General features: G+C 41.6%; 1 protein-coding gene across 9 annotated transcripts in view; it reads right to left on the bottom strand.

Moving 5' to 3' along the window:
* RBBP8 (RB binding protein 8, endonuclease) overlaps nt 1–27,422 on the bottom strand; it is a 127,085-nt gene that overhangs the window by 17,052 nt on the left and 82,611 nt on the right. For all 9 annotated transcript variants that reach the window (XM_073631466.1, XM_073631465.1, XM_073631467.1 and 6 more), the window contains 4 exons: nt 22,904–22,995; nt 19,830–20,613; nt 19,399–19,525; nt 2,439–2,530 (listed from right to left, as the gene is read on the bottom strand). In XM_073631466.1, the coding sequence (XP_073487567.1) occupies nt 2,439–2,530; nt 19,399–19,525; nt 19,830–20,613; nt 22,904–22,995 (1,095 nt within the window). The remainder of the gene's footprint in view (nt 1–2,438; nt 2,531–19,398; nt 19,526–19,829; nt 20,614–22,903; nt 22,996–27,422) is intronic.

Raw genomic sequence — 27,422 nt, 5'->3', positions numbered from 1 at the left:
TTTTGGGCATGTTTACACCATGTGCAGACACATGCATTTTTCTAATGTACAGCAGGTAAAATAAGTATTAAACATGTCACCATTTTTCCAGGTAAATATATTTCTAAAGGTGCTATTGACATGAAATGTTCACCACATGTTGGTAACCCATGCAATCCATACATACAAAGAAACCAAAACAAATACGTTCAGAAATTAAGTTTTGTGTAATAAAATGGAATGACACAGGGAAAATGGGAGGTGCAAAAAGGCATGGAAAGCCAAGACACCAGCTGAAATCTATCAGTAACTAAAAAGGAATCCTCTCCCTTGTCAGTGCAAATTAATATCAGCTGGTTCAGTCTCAACTGATGGCCTATAAAAAGATGTCTCATTACCAAGGTGTCAGACAAGAAACATCTCATGAGGAGTAAAAGCAAAGAGCTCTCTCAAGACCTTTGCGACCTTATTGTTGCAAAACATACTGATGGCAATAACCACTATTGGGCCCATAATCCGGAAGTATGGGCCAAAATCACACCTGAGCAATGCATGCGACTAGTTTCTCCATACAGGAGGAGTCTTGAAGCGGTCTTTACCAAGAAAGGATTTTGTACCAAGTACTAAATAAATTTCAGTTAGCGTGTTCAATACTTTTTCCCTGTGTCATTCTGTTTTATTACACATAACTTCATTTCTGAACGTATTTGTTTTGGTTTCTTTGTATGTATGGATTGCATGGGTTGTTCACAACATGTGGTTAAAATTTCATGTAAATAGCACCTTTAGAAATATATTTACCTAGAAAAATGTTGACATGTTCAATACTTATTTTACCTGCTGTCAGTCTCTGCAAGGACAAAGAAAACAATCGATTTCTACGTGCCCTGTTCACACCACAATGTTGGTGGCAGGTGCGTTTTGCTCTGTGCAGAAAAATGCATACACGTTGCATATTTCTGTGCAAAAATTATGTTTTCAATGCGCACTGACAGAGTACTGTCAGTGTGCATTGATACTTCCTATGTAGTAACAGCTCCTGTGAACCCAGCAGGCAGTACCGGGAGGAGTGCAGAGAGTGGGAGCTTGTGACTGAATGTTGCAGGAGGCGAGAGCCAGTGTATGGCAGTGGCAGAATCCAGACTGTGGGTAGGGGGAGCAGAGAGCAGGGGCACACGGCTGGATCAGACTGAATGTAGCAGGATGGGAGATCATAATAGTTTTTTGTACAGTTATGGCATATCATAAAGCTATTATGGTTTCACCTCCTGCTACATTCAGTCTGATCCAGTCATGGGCTCCCATTTTCTGCAGTCAGTGCTACTATACATAGGATGTCACCTCTTGTTCTCTGCTCCCCCCTCCGTAGTCTGCATTCAACCCTTCCAACAGGAGCTTACCTCATGATCCAGTCATGTGCTCCTTTTCTCTGCCCCCTCCACAGTGTGCATTACTGCTACTATTCAGACAGGATCATGCCTCCCAATCCAGCCATGTGCTCCAGCTCTCTGCTCCCCCCCCTCCACAGTTTGGACCACTGCTACCAGACAGGCTCCCACCTCATGATCTAGCCAAGTGGTCCTGCTCTATGCTCGCCCCCTCCGTAGTCTACATTCGGCACTGAGATAGAGCTTTAACTACTGCTCTCTGCACTGCTCCTGGCACCTCCCCCTGAGTTCACAGGAGCCAGAACTACAGAGGAGGCATCAGGTATCATTGAGAACCCAGGAAACTTTGGGCAGATATACATCCATCACAACGTTGACTTGCGGCAGAACCCTGGTTGAGAAACACTGTTCTAGACTATATTGTTTTTGTGGGCAACCTGTAATTTTATTCCATATAAGAGCTTACATAGTCCAGCCTTTCAAGTTTGTATATGCTTGGGTGAACAAACCTATAATGCAACTCTGACAGTTGTGCAGCTGTGACATTCTGCAGTAATGTTAGGGTCAGGACAGCATTTTGTGTTAGATTTGGCAAAATGTTATAATCCTAGCACAGTCTGGGGTCTTTTTGTATAAAGATTAATAATATAACATTTTTAGATGTTGTCTGGAGCAAATATACAGGCGACCGCATTTCAACTTGAACAGTTTTGGCCTCTTGTTATGGAGATTATTAAATATAAGAATTTTTTGATTTGGGTGTAAGCTTATATAAGGTATAGGGAAGAGTAAGAAAGATGGGGTATGTGAACTAGAACAACCTTTTTTTCTTCTGAGTAGTTAATAGTGAGTCCTAAGTAATGGCCCAATTTATGACATCTAAGGCAGTTTTGAAGGCGTTGTAGGGATTAGCATAGGCGCAATTATAAACTTAACCCCCATGCTTTCACAACCCCTGGACTACAAGGCGGGTGTGTATTCTGCCTGACAAATTTCAATTTAAGGGGACATAGTAGCAAAGAAAGAGCACCTGAAATATTTGTTTAAATGGAACCCGCAGAATGGTGTTACCTTGTTCTCCATCACAGTGACATCCATTTTATACTGAGAAAGGTTTGCCCCTGGGTCAATGCTCCATTGCATGTCGTCTACAGATGGTTTCCCTGAGAAGCAGAAAGCATTATCTGCAGTTACTTTACAGACTGAAAATGATGGTACAGTTTAATATCATCTAAGAAAAAAAAAAATAAAAATGTTATATACAACCCCTGGCAAAAATTATCGAATCACCAGTCCCTGATGATGTTCCTTCAGTTGTTTATTGTTGTAGAAAAAAAAGCAGATCACAGACATGGCCAAAAACTAAAGGCATTTCAAATGGCAACTTTCTGGCTTTAAGAAACACTAAAAGAAATCAAGAAAAATAATTGTGGTGGCCAGTAACAGTTAGATTTATAGAACAAGCACAGGGAATAAATTATGGAATCACTCAATTCTGAGGAAAAATATGGAATCACCCTGTAAATTTTCATTACAAACACTAACACCTGCATCAGATTAAATCTGCTTGTTAGTATGTAGGTAAAGCGGGTAAATCATCACGCAGTGTTGCACAAGATGTTGGTTGTTCATAGTCGGCTGTGTTTAAAACATGGACCAAACACAAACAACATGGGAAGGTGGTTAAAGGCAAGCATACTGGTAGACCAAGGAAGACATCAAAGCGTCAAGACAGAAAACTTAAAGCAATATGCCTTGAAAACAGAAAATGTACAACAAAACAAATGAGAAACAAATGGGAGGAAACTGGAGTCAACATCTGTGACTGAACTGTAAGAAACCGCCTAAAGGAAATGGGATTTACATACAGAAAAGCTAAAAGAAAGCCATCTCTAACACCTAAACACAAAAAAACAAGGTTACAATGGGCTAAGGAAAGGCAATCATGGACTGTGGATGATTGGATGATAGTCCTATTCAGTGATGAATGGGCAAGGTGATGATGCTGGAACTTTTGTTTGGTGCCGTTCCAATGAGATTTATGCAGACGACTATCTGAAGAAAACATGCAAATTTCCACAGTCAATGATGATATGGGGCTGCATGTCAGGTAAAGGCACTGGGGAGATGGCTGTCATTAAATCTTCAATAAATGCACAGGTTTACATTGAAATTTTGGACACTTTTCTTATCCCATCTATTAAAAGGATGTTTGGGGATGATGAAATCATTTATCAAGATGATAATGCATCTTGCCATAGAGCAAAAACTGTGAAAAAATTCCTTGAAGAAAGACACATAAGGTCAATGTCATGGCCTGCAAACAGTCTGGATCACAATCCAAATGAAAATCTGTGGTGGAAGTTAAAGAAAATGGTCCATGACAAGGCTCCAAGGGACAAGGGATTGACACATGTATAAAAACCAGCAGGAGACTAACACTAATAAGGCTCTGATGAAGAAGGGCAACCTTCGAAACGCGTTAGCCAGCAGTAGTCCGTACGCCTCCTTCCCGGGACCTGGAAGATTGCTACCATTGGACTAATCGCCGCTGTACCATATACAAATGCGATTTTTTCTTCTACCTTTGTGAGTAGATTTTATTTTGTCTTTAATTAATAAATTTGTCAAGGATAATGCACTAGGCTGGTGCGCTCTTTCTTTCTTTCTCTTTATCCAACCTGCAAAGATGATTTGGCAACAGCAATCAGAGAAGGCTGGAGGCAGATTGATGAAGAGTACTGTTTATCACTCATTAAGTCAATGCCTCTGAGACTGCAAGCAGTTATAAAAGCCAGAGGTGGTGCAACAAAGTACTAGTGATGTGTTGGAGTGTTATTTTGTTTGTTTGTTTTTCATGATTCCATAATTTTTTGCTCAAGAATTGAGTGATTCCATAATTTATTCCCTGTGCTTGTTCTATAAATCTAACTAGTAGAAAAATAATACCGCGCCAATCACACGAAATCAAAAAGTAGCCAACACTACAAGCAGACAAATTGTGCAAAGATAATTAACAAAATAAAGTGTAGCGCTAATAATATATAATTTAAATCCAGGCGGTCTAGGGTTAGCGCCCCAGATTCTAAAAGTGACAATGTATCAAAACCATATATATTCACACTGTGCAATAAGATAACAGTCCCAAATCTCACATACAAAGTGAGAGGTGTGCCTCATATGCCAGTATAAAACATTTAGGGTGAATGTGCATATCCCATCATATTGATGAAATCTATCATAATATAAATGAAACAACCCCCTTACATAAGTGAGTATGAATAAACAATAAAAGCCTAGCTGCAGCAAAATAATTAATGAAGTGGAGTAAACAATGTACACAATGTGCAAAGTGAAACAGTGCTAACATCAAACAACATTCAAATATCACTCAAATGCCGTGTTCTTATTCTCAAAACAAATTCATAAACTCATATAAAGTGACAGTCCCAAAATTTCTCATATGTTGCTCAGACTGCCCAAAATGATTAACAAGTGATCAAATAAGGTTCTTCCTAATGGAGATCCCAAACATAGAAGAAGGTGGGGTACTCTTACCAGCACAGGCCAAGGGCGGTGAGTCATCAAGGCTTGGGCTGCCATACACCGAATGACAGTGTGAGTGCGGTCTGTAGGGACAGAATCCTCCTCCTAGGATGGCAGTCTGAGCAACATATGAGAAATTTTGGGACTGTCACTTTATATGAGTTTATGAATTTGTTTTGAGAATAAGAACACGGCATTTGAGTGATATTTGAATGTTGTTTGATGTTAGCACTGTTTCACTTTGCACATTGTGTACATTGTTTACTGCACTTCATTGATTATTTTGCCGCATTATTATTATTTAGGCTTTTATTGTTTATTCATACTCACTTATGTAAGGGGGTTGTTTCATTTATATTATGATAGATTTCATCAATATGATGGGATATGCACATTCACCCTAAATGTTTTATACTGGCATATGAGGCACACCTCTCACTTAGGCCCCTTTCACACTGGAGCGGTTTTCAGGCGGTATTGCGCTAAAAATACCGCCTGAAAACCGCCCCTAAACAGCCTCCGCTGTTTGTTCAGTGTGAAAGCCCGAGGGCTTTCACACTGAAGCGGTGCGCTCGCAGGACGGTAAAAAAAGTCCTGCGAGCCGCTTCTTTGGAGCAGGGAAGGAGCGGTGTATTCACCGCTCCTAAACCGCTCCTGCCCATTGAAATCAATGGGACACCGCGCCTGTACCGCGGTAATACCGCGGCTATAGCCGCGCTGTACGAGCGGATTTAACCCTTTTTTGGGCCGCCAGCGGGGGTTAAAACCGAACCGCTAGCGGCCGAATACCGCTGCAAGAACGACGGTACAGCAGCGCTAAAAATAGCGCTGTTGTACCGCCGACGCCCCCACCGCCCCAGTGTGAAAGGGGCCTTTGTATGTGAGATTTGGGACTGTTATCTTATTGCACAGTGTGAATATATATGGTTTTGATACATTGTCACTTTTAGAATCTGGGGCGCTAACCGTAGTTTTTGGCCATGTCTGTGATCTGCTTCTTTTCTACAACAATAAACAACTGAAGGAACATCCTCAGGGACTGGTGATTCCATAATTTTTTGCCAGGGGTTATATATATATATATATATATATATATATATATATATATATATATATATATATATATATATATATATATATATATATATAAAAATAAGGAGACTTTAGTAAGTGAGGAAAAGTAAAGCAATGCATAGCTTGCTAATGTGATTTATGTTCTAGTGTAGACAGTTTACAATAGTATAGTGAAAAATCTGTAGGCTGCCATTGTTGATCTCTGCAACTGAAAATGCTTGCTGTTTGGCTGTCATTCTGGTCCCATGGCTTCAGTACTATCGGAGTCAGTGATCTGAAATAACTGTATTCAGGAGTTCTGACTTCACTTGCTGCATTCTTGGTTTAGGTCACTTATTTAGAATATTTTGAAGCCAGAGCCAGGCATTTTCACCTGGTAACAACGGCAGCTCAAAGATTTCTCTCAGTACAAGCTTACTATAAATCAGGACTTCATGTTATCCTGCAACCTATTATAGCTTGAAAGAGAAAACTTGCAGCACCACCAAATAAACTGAATATTTTACATGAAGTGAGTACAATCAAACACAGTATTGTGAAAAAGTTCTACAATTCTTAGAAAAAACACCAAGTGTTAGAATTGCTAAATTCAGAACGAATATTATGAAAGTCCTGTGTTCCAAATGAAACCTCAAGTTTTACAATCAAGACATGTGACATAAATCTGGCTTGTGCTTCACGAAGTAATACAAAGCTACCCTTCTCTGCCAATCCCTCCATTGGCTGCCACTCGCCCAACAAATTAAATTCAAAATACTAACAATAAGTTACAAAACCATCCACAACTCTGCCCCCAGCTACATCACTAGCCTAGTCTCAAAATACCAACCTAATCGCCCTCTCTGTTCCTCCCAAGACCTCCTGCTCTCTAGCTCCCTCATCACCTCCTCCCATATCCGCCTCCAGGACTTCTCCCGAGCTTCGTCCCATTCCCTGGAATTTCCTACCCCAATCTGTCAGACTGTCTCCAAATTTATCCACTTTTAGGTGATCCCTGAAAACTTTCCTTTTTAGAGAAGCCTATCCTGCCTCCATCTAACAACTGCACTATTTTCTCCATTAGCTCATCCCCTACAGCTACTACCCTTTTGTATAACTTAACCCTCCCTCCTACATTGTAAGCTCTAACGAGCAGGGCTCTCCGATTCCCCCCTGTATTGAATTGTATTGTAAGTGTACTGTCTGCCCTAATGTTGTAAAGCGATGCGCAAACTGTCGGTGCTATATAAATCCTGTATAACAATAATAATACACAAAAAGACACCAAAAGTCCTGTGTTCCAAATGAAACATCCAAGTGTTGCAATCCAAACATATAATATGAATTCTGTGCGTTCTTCACAAATACACAAAATGTGTATATTAACAATTGAACAAAAAAATCCTCAGTGTCCCGATTCTTTAAATCCACGGAGGAGATTTTGAAAATACACGGGAGAGATTTAAATGTAGAAAAAGTCCATCATACTGTCTATAAAAAATCTTCATGATGAATAAAGTGCACTCTTCCCAAATATTGCACCTGTATGCACCATAATCACTACTGTGATCCCAATAGCCAGACCACTCCATCTGGATAGCTGCAAAGTGGATTTCCTCGGCTCGAGAATCCACCAGCATTCATCTACTTTAGTCACTGAAGGAAGTGACTTGTTTTTTTTCTCTGTGTACAAATGCTTAATGCTCCATCACAAACATAAAAGGGGGAGGCAGCCTCATAGTGTAGCATTTATTGCATAATAAAATAAAATATACAAAGTAAATGCAATAAAAAAACTGGTATACACGTATACCGCTGTCTAGCGCCTCCACTTGTTTGCATTGACTGATGTTATACACTTCTGTCCACTCAAACAGACAGAATTTATATTACATGTCTTCACTGTAACACTTGGTTTAATTTGGAACACCGGACATTTTATAATGTTTGTTATGAATTTAACACAAGTGTAACAGTTGTTTTTTTTCTGAGAATCTTAGGATTCTTTTCACAATGCTGTAGGTTTTGATTGTACCAACTTCATGTAAAGTATTCAGTTTATACGGTGGCACTGCAAGTTCTATCCTTTATGTTAAAAAGGATTTACCATATATCAGCCTCTTTTTCAAGAAGCCCAGGAAGTGCTAACTAGCGCAGACATAATTTCATATGGTTATTATTATTTTCCAACATATTAAATCATTCTGACTGTATAATTGTCTAATCTTATTGCCATCTCTCAAAAGCTGTATAAAGGACATGTGAACACTGTGGTGCCTGCAACTAGGTTTTATAAAATGATTGTAAACCCTTACACATACCCAGTGAAGAAGTGACTGGCCTCAAGTGATACACAAAGATGAAACAAATCCTCCTACATACATTGTACCTGTCTATTTGCAGCCTGTTCTTCTCTACATCTCTTCAAAGTGCTGAATTTTAAAGCTTGTCTGAGAGTGATTGTAAAGGTTCGTTTTTGTTTTTTTAAATAAACATGTCTATACTTACCGGCTTTGTGCAAGGGTTTTGCACAGAGCGGTACCCATCCTCCTTTTCTAGGGTCCCCCAGCGGTGCTCCTGGCTCCTCCCCTTCATCGAATTCCCCCACGGAAAGCCGCATTCCATGGGGGCACCCGTGCCGGCACGCTCCCGAGTCCTGTTGCTGCGTCCATTGACACAGACAGCAGGACTTGGCCCCGCCCCCGGGTCAATGGATTTGAATGACAGCACTGGGAGACAATCTATCAAATGAGGACCCGAAACAGCGGCTGGGCTCATACTCGTCGCTGGAATGATCGGGTTCAGGTAAGAAAAAGGGGGCTCTGGTGGGTAGCTGCAGCACAGGTGGTTTTTCACCTTAACTACTTAAGGACCAGGCCTATTTTTCAAACTTGTTGTTTACAAATTAAAATCAGTTTTTATTGCTAGAAAATTACTTCGAACCCTCAAACATTATATATATTTTTTTCCAGACACTCTAGAGAATAAAATGGCAGTCGTTGCAATATTTTATGTCACACCGTATTTGCGCAGCGGTCTTACAAATGTAATTTTGTTTTTGAAAAAATACACTTTTTTTAATTAAAAATATAAGAAAACAGTAAAGTTTGCCCAATTTTTTTTTATATTGTGAAAGATAATGTTACACTGAGTAAATTGATACCCAACATGTCATGCTTCAAAATTGGGCCTGCTCGTGGAACGGCGACAAACTTTGACTCTTAAAAATCTCCATAGGCGACACTTACAATTTTTTACAGGTTACCAGTCTTGAGTTACAGAGGAGGTGTTTTGCTAGAATTATTGCTCTCACTCCAACGATCGCAGCCATACCTCAAATGTGGCTTCACAGCCTGGTTCCCACTGTGCACGTATGAGCGTGACCTGTCCCAGATGATGGCGGTGAGGGAGGGGGAGAGGAGAACCTCCACTTAGATCAGAGCGGAAATGGGTGAAAGTGCCGGTCAAAACCACCTTCCTCAAAAAAGTGCTATTTGGAGAAGGTGGGTTGGGGGTGTTGAAACCTTAAAGCGGAACTTACCCTTTTGGGTGGAGCTCCGCTTTAAGCTTCAAACTGCTGATGCGAGAGACTTTATTTATTACTGGATAGAGTCTGGAGCCCACAGAAATTAAACAATGGCTAAGACAACCCAGAATATTTTTAGAACATTAATTGTTCCTAGGTACATAAACAATCATAAACATTTTAGATAGCGTAAGTAATAGTTAGAACCTGCCAGATTTCTAATGCTGCCTGTGTCAGTCTATTTGTCCTGTTACCACTGTCACCAAGACTGAAAGTAAGGAGGAATTCAAATTTGAGTTTTCAATAAAACTGTAATAGAGGGAACATCTCCTAATCGGTTCATCTGTTCCAGTGACAGCTGTCTAAAGGGGTTTTCCTTACTTTAGAGAGATTTTTTTTCTCACAAACTATGGTGTCTGTGACACCTTATGGGACAAAGATGGCAAAGAACCTTGACACCAGTTTTAATCACTTTCCATTCTATCCAAGATTGACCAGTTCTGGGATGGATAAAGCCACCCTTCCTCTCCCAGTCCTGTAGCTACTGCGGGGTCTTGCATAGTACAGGATGAAGGAGAGGGCACACCCACATTTCAGAGCTGGAATGGGAGCAAGGGAAATCATTATCTGGGAGCAAGAAATAAGGTAAGTATTCTTCTGCACCGTTCCAAATAAATGAGCAGTAATTCACAAATATATGAAAATTGCGGGTTGGGTCAACCACTTTTTTTTATATAAAACTGACTGGAGTTCAGTTTTAATATAAATAGATTGTACAAATAACGTTATGATATAAAATGCCAGTGCGATTAGGCTCTTAGCTCTGCTCCAAATAGCAATTCCTTTGACATGTTAGTTCAAGGACAGTGAAGCTAAACCTATGCATGGAACTAGTACTCAGCACTTGAGTTCTAGAAGCATAAGGATGCAAGACCACCCAGTAACATGCTGAAGACAGCACAAACAAGCCCACATAAATCAGTCTTCATTTCACCCTTATCAAATGCCTACTCAGCGTAACAGGATATTTGTCAGGGAAGAGACGCTCATCAGTCATGGAACATTTACAAAACTATGTTCTTTCAATAATGTACCCTCATATAATTTTAGATATTTTTACTGTGCAAGATTTTCTTCTGTAATTTATATTATAGTTTATAAAAACACATGTAAAATACTATACCCTTCCCTTAAGAGTCTAATATACAGTTTATGAATTTAAAATAAAATCTACAGTGGCAAAATTATTTGATCGCCTGCAGATTTTGCAAGTTTGTCCACTTACAAAGAAATGAAAGGTCTATAATTGTTATCATAGGTGTATTTTAAATGAAAGACAGAATATCAACCAAAAATCCAGAAAAAACACGATACAAATGTTATACATTGAGTTGCAGTTCAGTGAGTAATATACGTGTTTGTTCCCCAACCAACAAGAATTCTGTCTCCCACAGACTGGCTACAATATATGTTCATGTGGTACACAGATTTGTCATTAGTCCTGTCAATTTAAGAAGGTGCTTCTAACAACAGCTTGTTATGTGTATAAAAGAACCCTGTCCACAGAATCTCTTTCTTCCATTCAAACCTCACCATCATGGGCGAGACCAAAGAGCTGTCAAAGGACGTCACAAAGACTGCACAAGGCTGGAATGGGCTACAAGACCATCAGCAAGAAGCTTGGTGAGAAGGAGACAACTGTTGGAGAGATTATTTGCAAATGGAAGAAATATAAAATAACCATCAATCTCCCCCGGTCTGGACTCTGGAGCACCATGCAAGATTTCGCCTCATGGGGTAAGGATGACCATAAAAAAAGTGAGGAATCAGCCCAGAACTACACGGGAGGAGCTTGTGAATGATCTCAAGGCAGTTGGGACCACAGTCATCAAACAAACCATTGGTAACACAATACGCCACCATGGATTGAAATCCTGCAGTGCCCGCAAGGTCCCCCTCCTCAAGAAGGCACATCTACAGGCCCGTCTGAAGTTTGCCAATGAACATCTAAATGATTCAGAGAAGGATTGGGAGAAAGTGCTGTGGTCAGATAAAATCAAAATTGAGCTCCTTGGCATTAACTTGACTCGCAGTGTTTGGAGGATAAAAAAATGCTGACTATGACCCTAATAACACCATCCCTACAGTCAAGCACGGAGGTGGAAACATTATGCTTTGGGGCTGTTTCTCTGCTAAAAGGTACCGGCCGGCTTTGACGCATGAGGGGCCAATGGACATGGCCATGTATTGTATAATCTTGGATGAGAACCTTCTTCCCTCAGCCAGAACACTGAAGATGGGTTGTGGATGGGTCTTCCAGCAGGACAATGACCCAAAAACATACCCCCAAGACAACAAAGGAGTGACTCATGAAGAAGTACATTAAGGTCATGGAGTGGAGGGCATGGCCAAGATGGCGCTGTGAGTGGACGTTTCTCTGAGAGCTCCACTGAGATCCGAGGCTGTTTCCCTAGACATAACGGCTAAAAGAGCCTGAATACTGGTACAAATACTCTACATGTACCGCTGCTCGGCCCGGGGTACCAAAAGGAAAGGGGTAAGAAGCTGAAACTCCCCCTTGTGACAGAGGACCTAGTGGCGGCCTGTGTAGACCACGTGGGGGCCGAGAGGCGTGCCCTTACCGACATGGCATCCCAAACTGAGCAGCCAGGACATTCCTCCTCTACACAGCCAGGCTTGGCTGATGTGCTGGCAGCTATAGGCAATTGCCAAGCTTCTCTCACCACCCTAACCACTAAGGTGGATGCGGTGCAACTGGATATGGGATTGATAAGGCTGGATATGGACAAAATACGTTCCAGACTGTCTACTGCTGAACAGCGCCTGGGACATGTGGAAGACACTGTAGAGAGCCATGGAGCAGATCTCCGTGCCCTCGATACTAAAATAAGGGCTCTGGAATATAAATCCGAAGATGCGGAGAACCGCAATATGAGGAATAATCTTCGCATTGTTGACCTTGCGGAAGGGTCTGAGGGTCAGCGTCCGACGGAATTTATTGAAGACCTACTCCGTACCCTCCTCCCTGCGTTTTCGCCATTTTATGCGGTAGAGAGGGCCCATCGGATACCACCCAAACCAGGCCCTCCTGGAGCGCCGCCACGCACTTTTATTTTGAAGTTTCTGAATTTCAGTGACAGAGATGAGGTGCTCAGGGCAGCCAGAGTGAAGAGAGAATTGCGACATCAGAACGGCAAGTTACTTATCTTCCCTAATTATTCAGTTGAAACTCAAAAGCTCAGATGTTCTTTTGATCAGGTAAAAGCAGCCATGCGCCTCAAGGGCATTCGCTACAGCATTCTCTTTCCTGCACGTCTCCGGGTTCAATATGGGGAGACTACTAGATTTTTTACATCCCCTAGGGATGCTACCGCATGGCTGGCATCACTTCCTTCAAATCGCTAACTACTGTCAGATGTCTTTCGTCGCATTCCTCCTATATGTGCTGTAAGATGTCCATGTCCTGCTAACAAGTGAGTCCATGTTGCACCTGTTGTGCCTTTTGTTCTGTCTAACTGTCCGAATCTCAAGTTTTGTGCCCCTGACAATGCCAGGTGATATCTGCCACTAAGACTGCCACTTTATGCATTCACACATGATCTGCATTACTTCTCTGCTCCAGTATACCCAGGGAACCTGGGCAAGGAAGGTAGAAGATCAGTGGATTGCTTGCTGCAGCAATGAAAGTGCATGCTCTCCTTCTAAAATGAATCTCCCCTGGTCTACCTGATTCCTAAAGGCTGGTAACTGGCGGACTCTAGTGCTAATTTAATGTACTACAAGCTCAAATCTTATTTTTCCCCATGATTATTCGTCATGCATACTGACTGCCATGCTTGCCTCTTCTTGACAACCTGCTATTGTGAGGTTTGATGATCCTAGAGGTGTCCTAGGAAGACGAATGCCTCTAACAATCGAGAGAGATCTCACCCTGATGAACTAACTTTCGCTGGATGTTATGGTCTTATGGTTATGAGCGGCGGCCATATTCCCTTGGTTTTCTTCATTTTTATTCTCCTTTTTTGTTTTTCTTACTCAATTCATGCAGATAAGCACTGGAACAGTCTGATAACCTTTTTTATTGTTGGAATTTTTTCTCCTACTTCCTATTGGCAGCAGAGCCTCTCATCACTATATGTGGACGATTGAACTCCACTAAGTCTGCACCCACTGGTTCACGCTCCCTGACATTGTGTGTGATGTTTGGGGAACAAAGCATTCCTAGGTTGGTGTGGGGGATGTGGGGTGGGGGGGGGGGGGGTGGATTGTTGGGGTTATTTTTTTACTTGTTTTCTTTATTTACAGGTGCTTTAGTTTGTCTATACTTCTAAAAGAATCTTTTGACATGAAGATGTGCATGGCGCTGTGTTTAATACTGGAGTCGGATGCTGATCCCTCAGGCTGGTCACTAAATACATTTCCCCCATATTTTTCATATAATGGCTGAGTTTAAGGTGATCTCATGGAACGTACGGGGTCTTAACACTGCCGTGAAGCGTTCTTTGGTGTTCCGTTTCCTACATAAACATAACCCACAGATCTGTATCCTCCAGGAGACACATCTGCAGAATAACAAGACTATTTGCCTTAAGAAAGCCTGGGTTGGCTTAAATTATCATTCCACCTTCTCCATATATGCCCGTGGGGTCAGCATCTTGGTTCACAAGACACTGCCGTTTAGGCTTCTGGAGGTCAAAACTGACAAAGAGGGGAGATTTATTATTGTGCATGCTAATATCTATGATAAGGATGTGGTACTAGTTGGAATTTATATCCCCCCACCAGCCACTGGCAGAATACTTCACGAAATCATGCAAATTGTGGTGCAATTTAACACTGCTTTGGTATTCTTCCTGGGGGATTTTAATATGGTTCCCTCAGTGGAGCTTGATAGGTTGCACTGGTCGGCTCATGACACTCCAGATCTCAGACAGTGGGCTGACAATTTCACCCTCACTGACGTATGGAGGCACATGCACCCGACGTTAAAGGTCTTTACTTGCCATTCCGCTTCACACAAAACTGTCTAGAATAGACCTAGTGTATGCCTCCGGCCCTGCTCTACAATATGTTCAGGACTTGTCTGTGCTTCCCAGGGGAATCTCTGACCACGCTCCATTATGCTTGACGCTGACGTTGACTACCCCCCCTGGAACCTGCCTTTGGCAGCTGTCCAGATTTGGGGCTAATGATGAAAGGCTGCAGGAACCTCTTACAGCTTCCATCTGTAACTTTTGGACGGACAATGCTGACTCTGCTGCCCCACCTATTCTATGGGACTCCTTTAAAGCCTGGGTTAGAGGGGAATTTGGGACTAGTATTGCTCGACTTAAACGTGAATCTGCTCATTCCCTGGAAGACCTTGAGACACAGGCTGCTGCACTGGAGGCCGATTTTGTCTCTGCTCAGAGAGATAACCGGTATAAGGCATGGAAGCAAGCTCTGCGTAGTCTTTCCACAGCTAGGATGGCCCAGACAGACAAAGCCCTATTATATTTGGCCCAACGTGTGTTTGAACATGGTGGGAAGAATGGGAAACTTCTTGCATGGTTGGCTATAGGTAACATACCCTCTACACCCATAGGCTCTATTAGGGATAGTTTTGGCCAGGTTCTTACGGCACCCAGTAACATTGACCGTTTTCGTGAATACTTCCAGGAAGTCTACTCCTCTAGGGCTGCTGCTTCTAACTCCTCCCTCTATGCCGACGACGCGCTTTTATACCTAAATGACGCTGGCCCCTCTCTCCAAGCTGCCCTGCGAATTTTTGATAGCTTTGGGGGATTATCCGGTATAAAAATCAACTGGGCAAAATCGGTTTTGTTCCCTCTGGATGACGGTGCTATCTCTGGACCCCCCTCCTCCCCTTTGCAATGGGTGAAGGAGTTCAAATACCTCGGGATCGCGATTACGAGAAATCCCTCTGATTTTATTGTAAAGAATCTAACCCCTGTCTTGAATACCTTGCGTGCAAAATGCTCTGCATGGGAGAACTTGTCACTAAATCTTTTGGGGTGCATCAATCTCCTTAAGATGATGATACTACCTAAATTTAACTATTTGTTCAGAAACTGCCCAGTTTGGGTCCCTGTCTCATTCTTTAAAGAAATTGATCGGTTAGTGGGTTTTTTTATTTGGGGTGGGGAAACCCTAGGTTGGCGTGCTCCACACTGTGGTTGCCTGCTGATTTGGGGGGTTTGGCTCTCCCTAATTTCCAGATTTATTTTTGGGCGGCTATGTTGGTGTCGGTCCACTGGTGGTTTCAGGGCTCCAGAACTAATGCAGCAGTCTGCCTTGAGGCAAACTGTTTGGGCTAACTGGCTGACCTCCGTAACTTTCCCTACAGGGGACCCGGGGATTACCTTGAGGTTCCCTGGCCTACTACGGCAACGTGGAAGGTTTGGGTGGCGGCTAGACAAAGGTACCTTAAGCCAGGCCAATTATCACCAGCCCATCCCTTATGGGAGAACCCAGCGCTAAAGCACCTACGTACTATCCCAGACCCGCAGGTTTGGGCTAGATATGGCATTACAACCCTGGGGCTCCCAGAGGGGAGCTGCTCTCTCTACCAGAAATGACAGTTACGTTTAATTTGCCCCAGTGGATGAGGTTCAGATATCTGCAGCTTAGACACGCGGCTAGGGCTCAATTTCCACAAACTCCCATAATTCAAGCTGATCCCATTGAAGAACTTCTATCCCCCGGAGATGTTTCTAAACCCCTATCTACCCTTTATAATGCACTCCTGGGCAAGGATTCTCCCAAGGTGGAGAAATTGTGGGAGAGATGGCGTACAGACATACCATCGCTTGACAAGGAGGGATGGGAGGATTGTCTGGAATATGGCCCTAAATTAGTGATAGCATCTAAAGACAAATTAATTCAGGTTAAATTCATCCATAGGGTTTATTACACCTCCCAGAGACTCCATCGTATCTTCCACTGATAAAGACCCCCTATGCCCTAAATGTAAGGTCCAAATTGGAACGTTCTTTCATATGTTCTGGGAGTGCCCCATTATAGCGATATTTTGGTCTGCAATTTTGGAGAAATTAATTCCAGGTTACAAATATCCATACCAGCCTCGCCAGAGCTAGCTCTGTTGGGGGTTCATGATGACGAACAACGACCCTATCATCTTAAATTATTGATTTTGTATCTTCTTTTCTATGCCATAAAGGAGATCCTCATGAAGTGGATCGACTCTTCCTCTCCCTCCATTGCAGCCTGGGAAGCACAGATTGAGGCAGCCATTCCCATGTATAAAATGACATATATTAACCGAGGCTGTCCATGGAAATTTGAAAAAGTATGGACTCTGTGGCTATCCTCCTAATGGTATATAGTGTTTTGAGTATATTTTGCTTGTCGGGTGGGAGGGCTTCTGGATGTAGGGGAAAGTAGGGGTTTTTCTATATATATAGTATTGGTATCCTTGTACGCTTCCCTCCAATTTGTACACACTAACTGGATCTATGTAAATGCATGTATATCTTCCATGAAGTGTTATGTACTATGTCAATTGGTATTTTGTATTTTTACCTTTTGTGACAATAAAGCACATCTGTTTTGTTAAAAAAAAGGTCATGGAGTGGCCCAGCCAGTCCCCAGACCTTAATCCTATAAAAAATTTATGGAGGGAGCTGAAACTTCAAGTTGCCAAGCGACAGCCAAGAAACCTTAAGGATTCAGAGAAGATCTGTAAGGAAGAGTGGACCACAATCCCTCCTGAGATGTGTGCAAACCTGGTAACCAACTACAAGAAACGTATTACCTCTGTGCTTGCCAACAAGGGTTTCTCCACCAAGTACTAAGTCATGTTTTGCTTGGGGATCAAATACTTATTTTACTCGTTAAACTGCAACTCAATATATAACATTTTGTATCGTGTTTTTTCTGGATTTTTGGTTGATATTCTGCCTCTATCATTTAAAATACACCTATGATAAAAATGATAGACCCTTCATTTCTTTTTAAGTGGGCAAACTTACAAAATCTGCAGAGGATCAACTATTTTCCCCACTGTATTTTTATATACAGAAGTGCATCTAAACCTGCTATTCATAATGTAATAAAAACTGGCATTAGACAAAAAAAAAAACACACATACATGAAGGCTGTTGTATTGACTTACACGGACAAATTAATTAAAGTAAACATTTCACAAACCTAGCAGTTCCAACTGAGAATTTGCTGAAAAATGCATAGGCAAATTTTGGTTTCAGTGAAAATTGATCAGCAGATCCAAAAATATAGTCAGCTGAAATTCTATGCAAATCTGAACTTTTCCTGTTAAGGTAAAGCTTGGCTCCCTTCATGTCCCCCTTAGTTCACATTACAGTCTGACTGTATATTCTATTTTAGATTTGCTAAAAACTATGTAATATAAAAAAGGACCTAACAAAATTATCCAACGAATTTGTATCCAATAACCAGGCCTTTGCACTGCATAGTTGTTGGTAGATCCAAAGTAGATTGTCCAGTCAATTTGTAAAATATGCAGTGAGAGCTTTAGCCATGAAACCTCCTATCACATTTAAAGTGGGGTTCCACCCAAAAAAAAAAAAAAGTACATGAAAAATCCTAAAAAATAAAACCAAAAAAACATTTGGATATTTTTTTTTTTTTTTACTTACCTCTAAATGCCTGTTGCTAGGGGGTCCCTCGTAGTCTGCCTCTTCCAGTGCCTGGGCTGGTGACATCACTTCCCCCTCGGCACAGGAAGGGCTCTGCTCTGCTCCCTCCCTCCTGTCAATCATCTGGGACCCATTACAGGTCCCAGGTGACTGAGCGGCCAATCACGGCGTGCGGCGCCGCTCGCGCATGCGCAGTGGGTGCCAGGCTGTGAAGCCACAGCCCGGCGCCCACAGTTGCAATGCCGGCGCCGCTGAACGGATCGCTGGACCCTGGGACAGGTAAGTGTCCAATTAAAAGTCAGCAGCTGCAGTATTTGTAGCTGCTGACTTTTAATTTTTTTTTTTTTGACTGGACCTCGGGTGGAACTCCTCTTTAAGAACAAATAGGCAGATAACAGAGGTAGGACCAAGTACAGCCCTTTATCTGTCTTTATCACTAGTCTACAGAGCATTTTTGACAGCTAGCTTTCACTGGTGGTAAAATCCACATTTTTACTACATGCCAAGTAGAAATTGCCCAGGTTTGGAAAGGCTTACCCATGTATTTTATAAGCCCTGAATATTCAGTTCTTTCCAGGTTTAGAGGCTGTGTTGCCAGGCTTTTGGCCTGTGACAATGGCATCAATTTGATGCTTCTGAGGTTATTCAGAATTTACCGATAGGTGCTTCTGACCGGTACTTGACCTCCTAACCTGCTTCAAGTGTGTTTTGTAGTACCACAGACTTGTATACCCAAAGGCCCTTAGTAAATTGTAGTATATGTACAAACTATTAAATGTGCACTTCAGTAAAAAAAAAAAAAAACACACACAAAACTCCAAAACGGAATATAACACCACACAGGCTTAGAATACCTACATTGCACTTCAGTTTTCCACTTTTCCCGGAGTACACAACACCTTGCTGTGTAATTTATTCTATCTGTAAGTAGCCTGTTCTGGGAACACTGTAGACTGGAGATTCTGCCATAACTGAGTGTGGATATATTTTAATTGTGTAAAATATAGGAATGTCTCTTGCTAAATTTGAATACTCATAATCTAACCCCACCGCAACCTATAGAAAGCAACATATGTACAAAGATATAATCAAGGAGAAAGGCTGTACAGCACCATTTAGCAGAAGCCATGTGAAATTTATATTACCCAAGATAAGAATAAAGAAGTGGAGTGTTGTTACAGTGTTTCATAGATAATAATCATTCACAAGTTTACTTGATGACCAAAGCAGCTTTTAAAGCATGTGTTACCTTGCTCGGTGACCATAACTTTATCTCTGGTTTGAACCATGTGTGGGTTTGCTTGCAACACAGATGCTGGTTCACAAGCTCTCTGCACTGACCTGCCCATCCTCTTTGACATACGAGTTCCTCCGGCCTGCAAAAGCATAAAATAGCAACAGCAAAGTGAACAAACACTGGATATTCTATTAGTTATATTAGGACAGTATTCGTGGTTCAGGATAGCCATTTTTAAATGATGTACTACTTTGTTATAAAATTCAGCTGTAAACCACAGCCCTTTCAACAAAAGCTCTCTGTGGGCTACTGCAGCTGATGTATGAAAACTCTCTCTGCTGTAAATAAGTTGAGAGTACAGTAGCTTAGCGGGCAGTAGTCTTACAATATTTCACAATTGGAAAGTACTATATTTGTGTATGAGTGGAGTAAAATTAAATTACCTCCATATCATCAAACAGCCGACTGCCACCCCGGGCTACTTTGTTATCTTCATGCTTACAAGAAGCCCCAGGATCTCCTTTTAGAATCCTTTTGTTATCCATTTGAAGTGAGGCATCTTCCCTCATTTCTTTGGAGAGTAGTGATGGAGTACTGTTAGTTGTGGTCTTCAAGGTTTCCTGGATGGTAGCTTGTTTTAGTTTGTTTCTGGGGTTTTCACGACTACTCTCCTGAGGGTGCAATCCTGAGAAACGATCAGAGAGATCCAATGGCTTGTCTAGGCAGTTATCTTTAGCGTTAGTGGAAGTTTTCAAGGGAAAATTGTTTTCTTTGTTAAGAGAAGACATTTCCTTATTTTTTTCTTCATCATTTTCTACTTTTTTCCGCTTCACACACCTTCCCATTGTCTGCCTATAAACATCAGTTTCAAGATGATTTTTGGAAACAAAAGCACCATTTGTGCTTGCTCCACTGATAATCGAGTCAGCGGGTGTTCTCTTTAAAGACACCTGTTTGTTGCCAGAGCACTGACTAATTACAGAGTCTGGTTCTTGGCACAGACTGATAGCAGTCACCACAGAGGCATCTTCACGCTTTGAAAGTATGTGGAGAGGGCTTCTGTTAGGAAGCTGTTGGTTCAGGTTTATTCCAGTAGGTAGGAGAGACACACTAGTGTCCAGTGTTCCATTATTCTCCAGTTTTGAAGTAGGTATCCCAAATACTGGTGACACTCGATGGGCGTCCCACTCAATTTCATGTACCGTGCTTTGTAAATTCTCTGAAAATCTAAGATATTAAAGAAAAATTCTTCATATGTAATTTATTTACATATGGATCCATATGTGTCAAATAATTGCAATAGAAAAAGAAAAAAAACTTTCTGCAAAGTGCAAGCTCAAGCCTACACGCAATGGGGAGAATTTACTAAAACTGGAGCAGACAGAATCTGGAGAAGCTGCGCATAGTAACCAATAAGCTTCTAGCTTCAGCTCTTTCAGTTAAAGTGGAACAAAACCCTCCTAGCTGTTAAAGCCAAAGTAGCCATCATCTTATCTAAGGCTGCAACTAACGATTATTTTCATAATCGATTAGATGGCCGATTATTGTTTGATTAATCGGTTAATAATCTTAAAAAAAAAGTGTGGTGTATAATTTAGTTAATATGTAAAGTTTTAAAAAAAGGCAATTTATTCTTATATATCTCTATGCAGTGGTAAATATAAATAACCAACTATATCCTTAGGGAGCAAAATATCTAATCCACTCTGAGAATAACAGACAGAAGAGATATATACTGTATTTACTATTAGAGGAGATATATACTGTATATACTATTAGAGGATATATACTGTATATACTATTAAAATGTGAATCTGCTAAATATAATCAGACTCCGAGATCAATTTTTTTTATTTAACAATGTCTTCCTTATCGATTTTTTTCTAATCGTTAGTGGGGTCAAAACGACGTTCATTTTCAACCACAGTGACGGGAAAATTTTGAAATAGCTAACTTCTTGGTCAAAAGAATTTTCAGACAGTGTATGTGGTTTTCGTTCAGAAATTACATTCATTTTAAAAACAGAATGTTAAAAACCAAGTGAAAATTTCAAACAACATTCTTTCATTCAGCGAATGTACAAAGATTTTTCGTCTGAATATTTTGTCTGAAAATTGATCGGTGTGGCCAGCATAAGGCTCAGTACACACCTATGCAGTTTGCTTTTGATCTGTTTCTGCAGTGCTTTTTGCTGTGTTTTGACTTTTGCGCACATGATTGTGCTGCGATTTGCATTTTTGCATTTATTTTTGGCCAATTGTCATTTTTTTTTACTGTAGTGTAAGTAATATTTACAGTAGCGATTATTTGCTCTTTTTGTACTATAAAGGGCTTATTTTAGTTTTTTTTAACCCCATTATGTTACTGGCCGATTAATTGATTATGAAAATAGTAATCGATTAATTTCATAATCGATTAGTGGTCGATTAATCGATTAGTTGTTTCAGCCCTAATCTTATCCACTCTTTGCCCTGCAGTTGCCATGGTACTGCATGTGATCAGATATGACACCAGCCATTTGATAGCTTGATAGTTCAGTTGAGAGCACAATTGGCTGTGACAGTTATCAGTCACAGCATTCCTTAAAGTTGTTGTAAAGGCTAAAGATTTTTTTTACCTTAATGCATTCTCTGCATTAAGGTAAAAAATCTCTCATGTTCAGCTCCCCCCCACCCCCCAGCCACCTAGATACTTACCTGAGGTTGATCTCGAAGTAGTGCTGCTCTATTCTTCTCCCAGGGCTCCTTGTCTCTTGCTGCGATCAATCACATCCTGTGATGAAGGAAGGGGGGGGGGGGGGGGTTAGAGCTGCACTATGTCAATAGATGTGCAAAGACCCACACGTGTACCACCACAGGAAGCAGCTTCCGATGCTGGCATACAGAGAAGAGGAGATCAGAGAGCACCAGTGGGGGACCCCAGAACAGGAGGATCGGGGGTTCCTCTGTGCAAAACCCCTGCACAGAGCAGGTAAGTGTAACAGGTTTGTTATTAAAAAGAAAAATAAAAAAAACATAAACACTTTTACAATCACTTTAAATGTGGAAACTGTTATATCAAGGGGTTTCGTTTTGCTTCAAGCTTTGAAAATGAAAGTTTGAATCTGATAGGTTGCCATGCACAGCTGCTCCAGTCTTAGTAAATCCCCCTCATTATGTTTTCTACATACAACAATTTTCTCTATATACCACTTATCCTTAACATTTTGACTTACACCTGGACAGTCTGTACCTACATAAATAATGCCTTCTATGAGCCAAACATCCTTAGTTTAGAAATGCACATTTTATCAAGGTACATGAGATATTTTACAGCCCAGCTAAATGAAATGGAAGCAGCAATACCAATACTGGACAAAACATATAATACCCATATGTACAGAAAAATACAGAAATGAAATGGAAGCAGCAATACCAATACTGGACAAAACATATAATACCCATATGTACAGAAAAATACAGAAAATACCGATTACAGGTTTTGTGCTAGGTAAAGAAGTAACTTCATACAAACTCACCCTAGCTCACTGTTTCCTAGAGAATGTTCTTCATTTTTACCAAGTACTGTAGCTGCACTGGTCCTGGCAGTGTTTAATACACTCTGGGATTGCTTGAACAAAGCATATGCAGTCAGCATTAATACTTACAAGACATAGTTCATATACACAGTACTCATTTTCTTAGTAATATCAGGCTGTACATTTTTAATATCTGCGCTCACTTCTACCATTCTTGTTTTTCACCACTCGTTTACTGGTATTTAATTTTTGTGTACATTTGGCTGCAACCCTGCTCTCCTAGTTCAGGTGCACATTATGATTCTCATTCAATTTCCCATCCTGTTTTCATTGTTATTTGTGAATTAAAACAAGAATTTCTGGTACTCTGAGTACTTTGTGGCTAGCAACGGTGTGGGGCAGAAGGGGGCCGAGTGTCAAATGTGGGCATACAGCTAACATAAAAGTGACTGCATAAGCAGGGTGATTGACAAAGTTTCTGAGCCTACTTTCTTAAGCTGGCCATACACCGAGCCAATTGTAGCTGGTTATTTTTAAACCAGATGAAATTCAAGCCGTGGTTGGACCTGTTTCCCTCTGGTCTGATATCCTTCAGTCTGAAAATCATCAGCAGAACAGCAACTGCATTCAAACAGATGTGGTCACTGTTTGGGTATTCTGACAGCCACAGGTGCGGGCTCTCAGTATACAATAGCTGTCAGAGAAGATTCCTCCATCCATAAGTTTAGCGTGGGTGGGAGAGTTAAAAGATTTCTCTCCACCAGCCCACAGAGCTAAATGAAAGAAATCTTACCGTTTATGGACAGCTTAGGACCTAGAAATAGATTCTTGCATTGTATGATGCCTCAACGTTAGCATCAGTCCTGGCCATGTGTGGCGAAATGGAGATAAATTATTTTTTACTAAAAGGAGTTGCTCTCCTATATTTGATTACAGAATTTCATGTACAGATTAGGATGTGTCCCTATAGTGGGTATTTGCACATGATATTGTTCACTGTAGGATATACAGTGCTGTGAAAAAGTATTTGTCCCCTTCCCGATTTTTTTTTTGTTTTGCATATTTATCACACTTAATGATTCAGGTCAAACATATTTTAAATATTACACAAAGATAACCTGAGTAAAAAAAATGCAATTTTTAAATGATGGTTTAATTTATTAAGAGAAAAATGCTAGCCAAACCTGTCTGGCCCTATGTGAAAAAGTAATTACCCCCTAAACCTAATAACTAGTTGTGCCAACTTTGGTGACAAAAACTGCAATCAAGCGTTTGCGATAACTGGTAATCAGTCTTTCACATCTCTGTGGAGGAATTTTGGCCAACTCTTCTTTGCAGAATTGTTTTAATTCTGCCAGATTGGAGGGTTTCCAGCAAGAACGGCCTGTTTAAGGTCATGCTACAGCATCTCAACCGGATTGAAGGCCAGACTTTAACTAGACCACTCCAAAACCTTAATCTTGTTTTTTTGAGCCATTCAGAGGTGGACTTTCTGGTGTGTTTCAGATCATTGTTCTACTGCATAACCCAAATGCGTTTGAGGTCACAAACTGATGGCCGGACGTTCTCTTTCAGGATTTTCTGGTAGAGCTCAGAATAAATGGTTCCATTAATTATGGCAAGTCATCCAGGTCCTGAAGCTGCAAAGCAGCCCCAGACCACCACTGTTGGTATGAAGTTCTTTTTATGAAATGCCGTATGTAATGGGACACACGTCTTCCAAAAAGTTTAACTTGTCTCATCAGTCCACAAACATATTTGCCCAAACATTTTGGGGATAATCAAGATGTTTTTTGGCAAATGTGAGATGAGCCTTTGTGTTCTCTTTGGTCGGCAGTGGCTTTCACCTTGGAACACTCTAATGGATGCCATTTTTGCCCAGTCTCTTTCTTATTGTTGAATCATGAACACTGACCTTAACTGAGGAAAGTGAGGCCTGCGGTTCTTTAGATGTTCTGGGTTATTTTATGACCTCCCAGATGTGCTCTTGGAGTAATCCTGGAAAGGTTCACCAATGTTCCTAGTTTTCTCTCATTTGTGGAGAATAGCTCTCACCGTGGTCCACTGGAGTCCCAAAGCCTTAGAAATGGCTTTGTAACCTTTTCCAGACTGATACATGTCAATTACTTTATTTCTCATCTGTTCTTTTATTATTATTATACAGGATTTATATTGTGCCAACAGTTTGCACAGCGCTTTACAACTTGAATTTCTTTAGATCGAGCAATGAAGTGTTACTTTTGAGATCTTTTTGCGTCCTTTACTTTGTCAAACAGCTTCTATTTAAGTGATATCTTGATTCAATGGGTCTGGCAGTAATCAGGCCTGGGTGTGGCAAGTAAAATTTAACTCAGCTTTCCAAAAAATAGGATTTTTTAAAACAGCTTACCTGTAAAATCCTTTTCTTTCGAAGGACATCACGGGACACAGAGCCACAGTAATTACTGATGGGTTATATAGGTATCACTGGTGATTGGACACTGGCACACCCTATCAGGAAGTTCAACCCCCTATATAATCCCTCCCCCTTGCAGGGATACCTCAGTTTTGTAGCCAAGCAATATAGTGTATTAGAAGAGGGGTGGGACCTCTGTGTCCCGTGATGTCCTTCGAAAGAAAAGGATTTTACAGGTAAGCTGTTTTAAAAAATCCTATTTTCTTTCTCGAACATCACAGGACACAGAGCCACAGTAATTACTGATGGGATGTCCCAGAGCAATGCTACCTGAGGGGGGGGGGGGGAACCACGACCAAGTAGGGTGCAATCAGACCTGAGGACCCTGTACCGCTGCCTGCAGCACACTACGCCCAAAGGCGATATCCTCATGCCTTCTCACATCCACCTGATAGAATCTGGTGAATGTATGAACTGAAGACCAGGTTGCGGCCTTGCAGATATGAGCCATAGAGGCCTGGTGATGCACTGCCCAAGAAGCACCAATAGCCCTTGTGGAATGTGCCCTGATCTGAAACGGAGGAATCTTCTGTTTCAAACCGTAAGCTTGAATGATCAACTGTCGAATCCATTTAGAAATGGTAGCTTTTGACGCTGCCTGTCCTCTATTGGGACCCTCTGGCAGCACAAACAAAACATCCGTCTTGCGGATCTGAGCAGTTGCCCCTAGATAGGCCTTAACTGCTCTTACTACATCCAACGAATGTAGAGATCTCTCTTCCGGGGAACAGGGATCTGGAAAAAAGGAAGGTAGAACAATGTCCTGGTTTAAATGAAAATCGGAAACCACCTTCGGTAAAAAACTAGGATGAGGGCGTAGTACCACTCTATCCTTGTGTATAATCAAATAAGGCTCCTTACAGGAAAGAGCTGCTAATTCTGATACTCTTCTAGCAGAAGAGATGGCCACCAGAAAAATTAATTTCCTTGTCAACAAGACCAAAGGAATCTGACTTATTGGTTCAAAAGGCCGTTTCTGTAACACAGCCAGGACCAAATTCAAGTCCCAGGGGTTTAGGGGCGCTTTAACCGGAGGATTAAGACGCATCACCCCCTGCATAAAGTTTCGGACCAAAGAATGCGAAGCAAGTGGCCGCTGAAATAATACTGATAAAGCAGAGACCTGGCCCTTGATGGTACTCAAGGCCAGCTTCATCTCTAATCCCATCTGTAGAAAATCAAGGATTCTACCTATGACATATTTCCTGGGATGCCAACCTCTGGATTCACACCAGGTTATATAAGCCTTCCAGACTCTATGATAAATCATCCTGGAAGCTGGCTTCCTTGCATTAATCAAGGTAGATATGACAGGACCTGAGAGCCCACGACTCTTCAGAACGTGGGTCTCAATAGCCAAACCGTCAAATTTAGCGTTTGTAAGGCAGGATGGAACACTGGACCTTGAGATAACAGGTCTGGGCGTTCCGGTAGTGTCCACGGGGAACCTACCGTCATCCTTACTATTTCTGCATACCAAGTCCTTCTGGGCCAAGCGGGGGCCACCAGAAGTACCGACTTCCTTTCCTGCCTGATCCTGCGAAGGAGTCGTGGTAGTAGCAGAATAGGCGGGAATGCGTAAATCAGTGAGAACCGATGCCACGGAATCACCAACGCATCCGTCCCGCATGCAAGAGGATCTTTTGTCCTTGCCACAAATCTGTCTATCTTTTTGTTGAATCGGGATGCAAAGAGATCTACATCTGGAACCCCCCATCTTTGGCATATGGCCCAAAAGACGTCGGGATGCAGAGACCATTCCCCTGGAAGTAACTGCTGGCGACTTAGATAGTCCGCCTGCCAATTCTCTATTCCCGGGATGAAAACTGCCGATATGCATGGCACATGCATCTCTGCCCAGACTAAGATCTGGTTCACCTCTTTTTGAGCAGCTCGGCTCCGGGTGCCTCCCTGATGATTGACATAAGCCACTGCTGTGGCATTGTTGGACTGGATCCTGACCGGACAACCCTGTAGCCTGATAGTCCAGGCCTTTAGAGCTAGATCCTTACTGTCAGAATCAGCTCTCTCAAAGCAGTGATCTTTGCCTGGGGTAGAAATATT

This window comes from Aquarana catesbeiana, linkage group LG05 (genome assembly GCF_042186555.1).
Source record: "Aquarana catesbeiana isolate 2022-GZ linkage group LG05, ASM4218655v1, whole genome shotgun sequence".
In the NCBI taxonomy this organism is placed as follows: Eukaryota; Metazoa; Chordata; class Amphibia; order Anura; family Ranidae; genus Aquarana; species Aquarana catesbeiana.
This window is presented reverse-complemented; position numbering and strand designations above follow the sequence as displayed.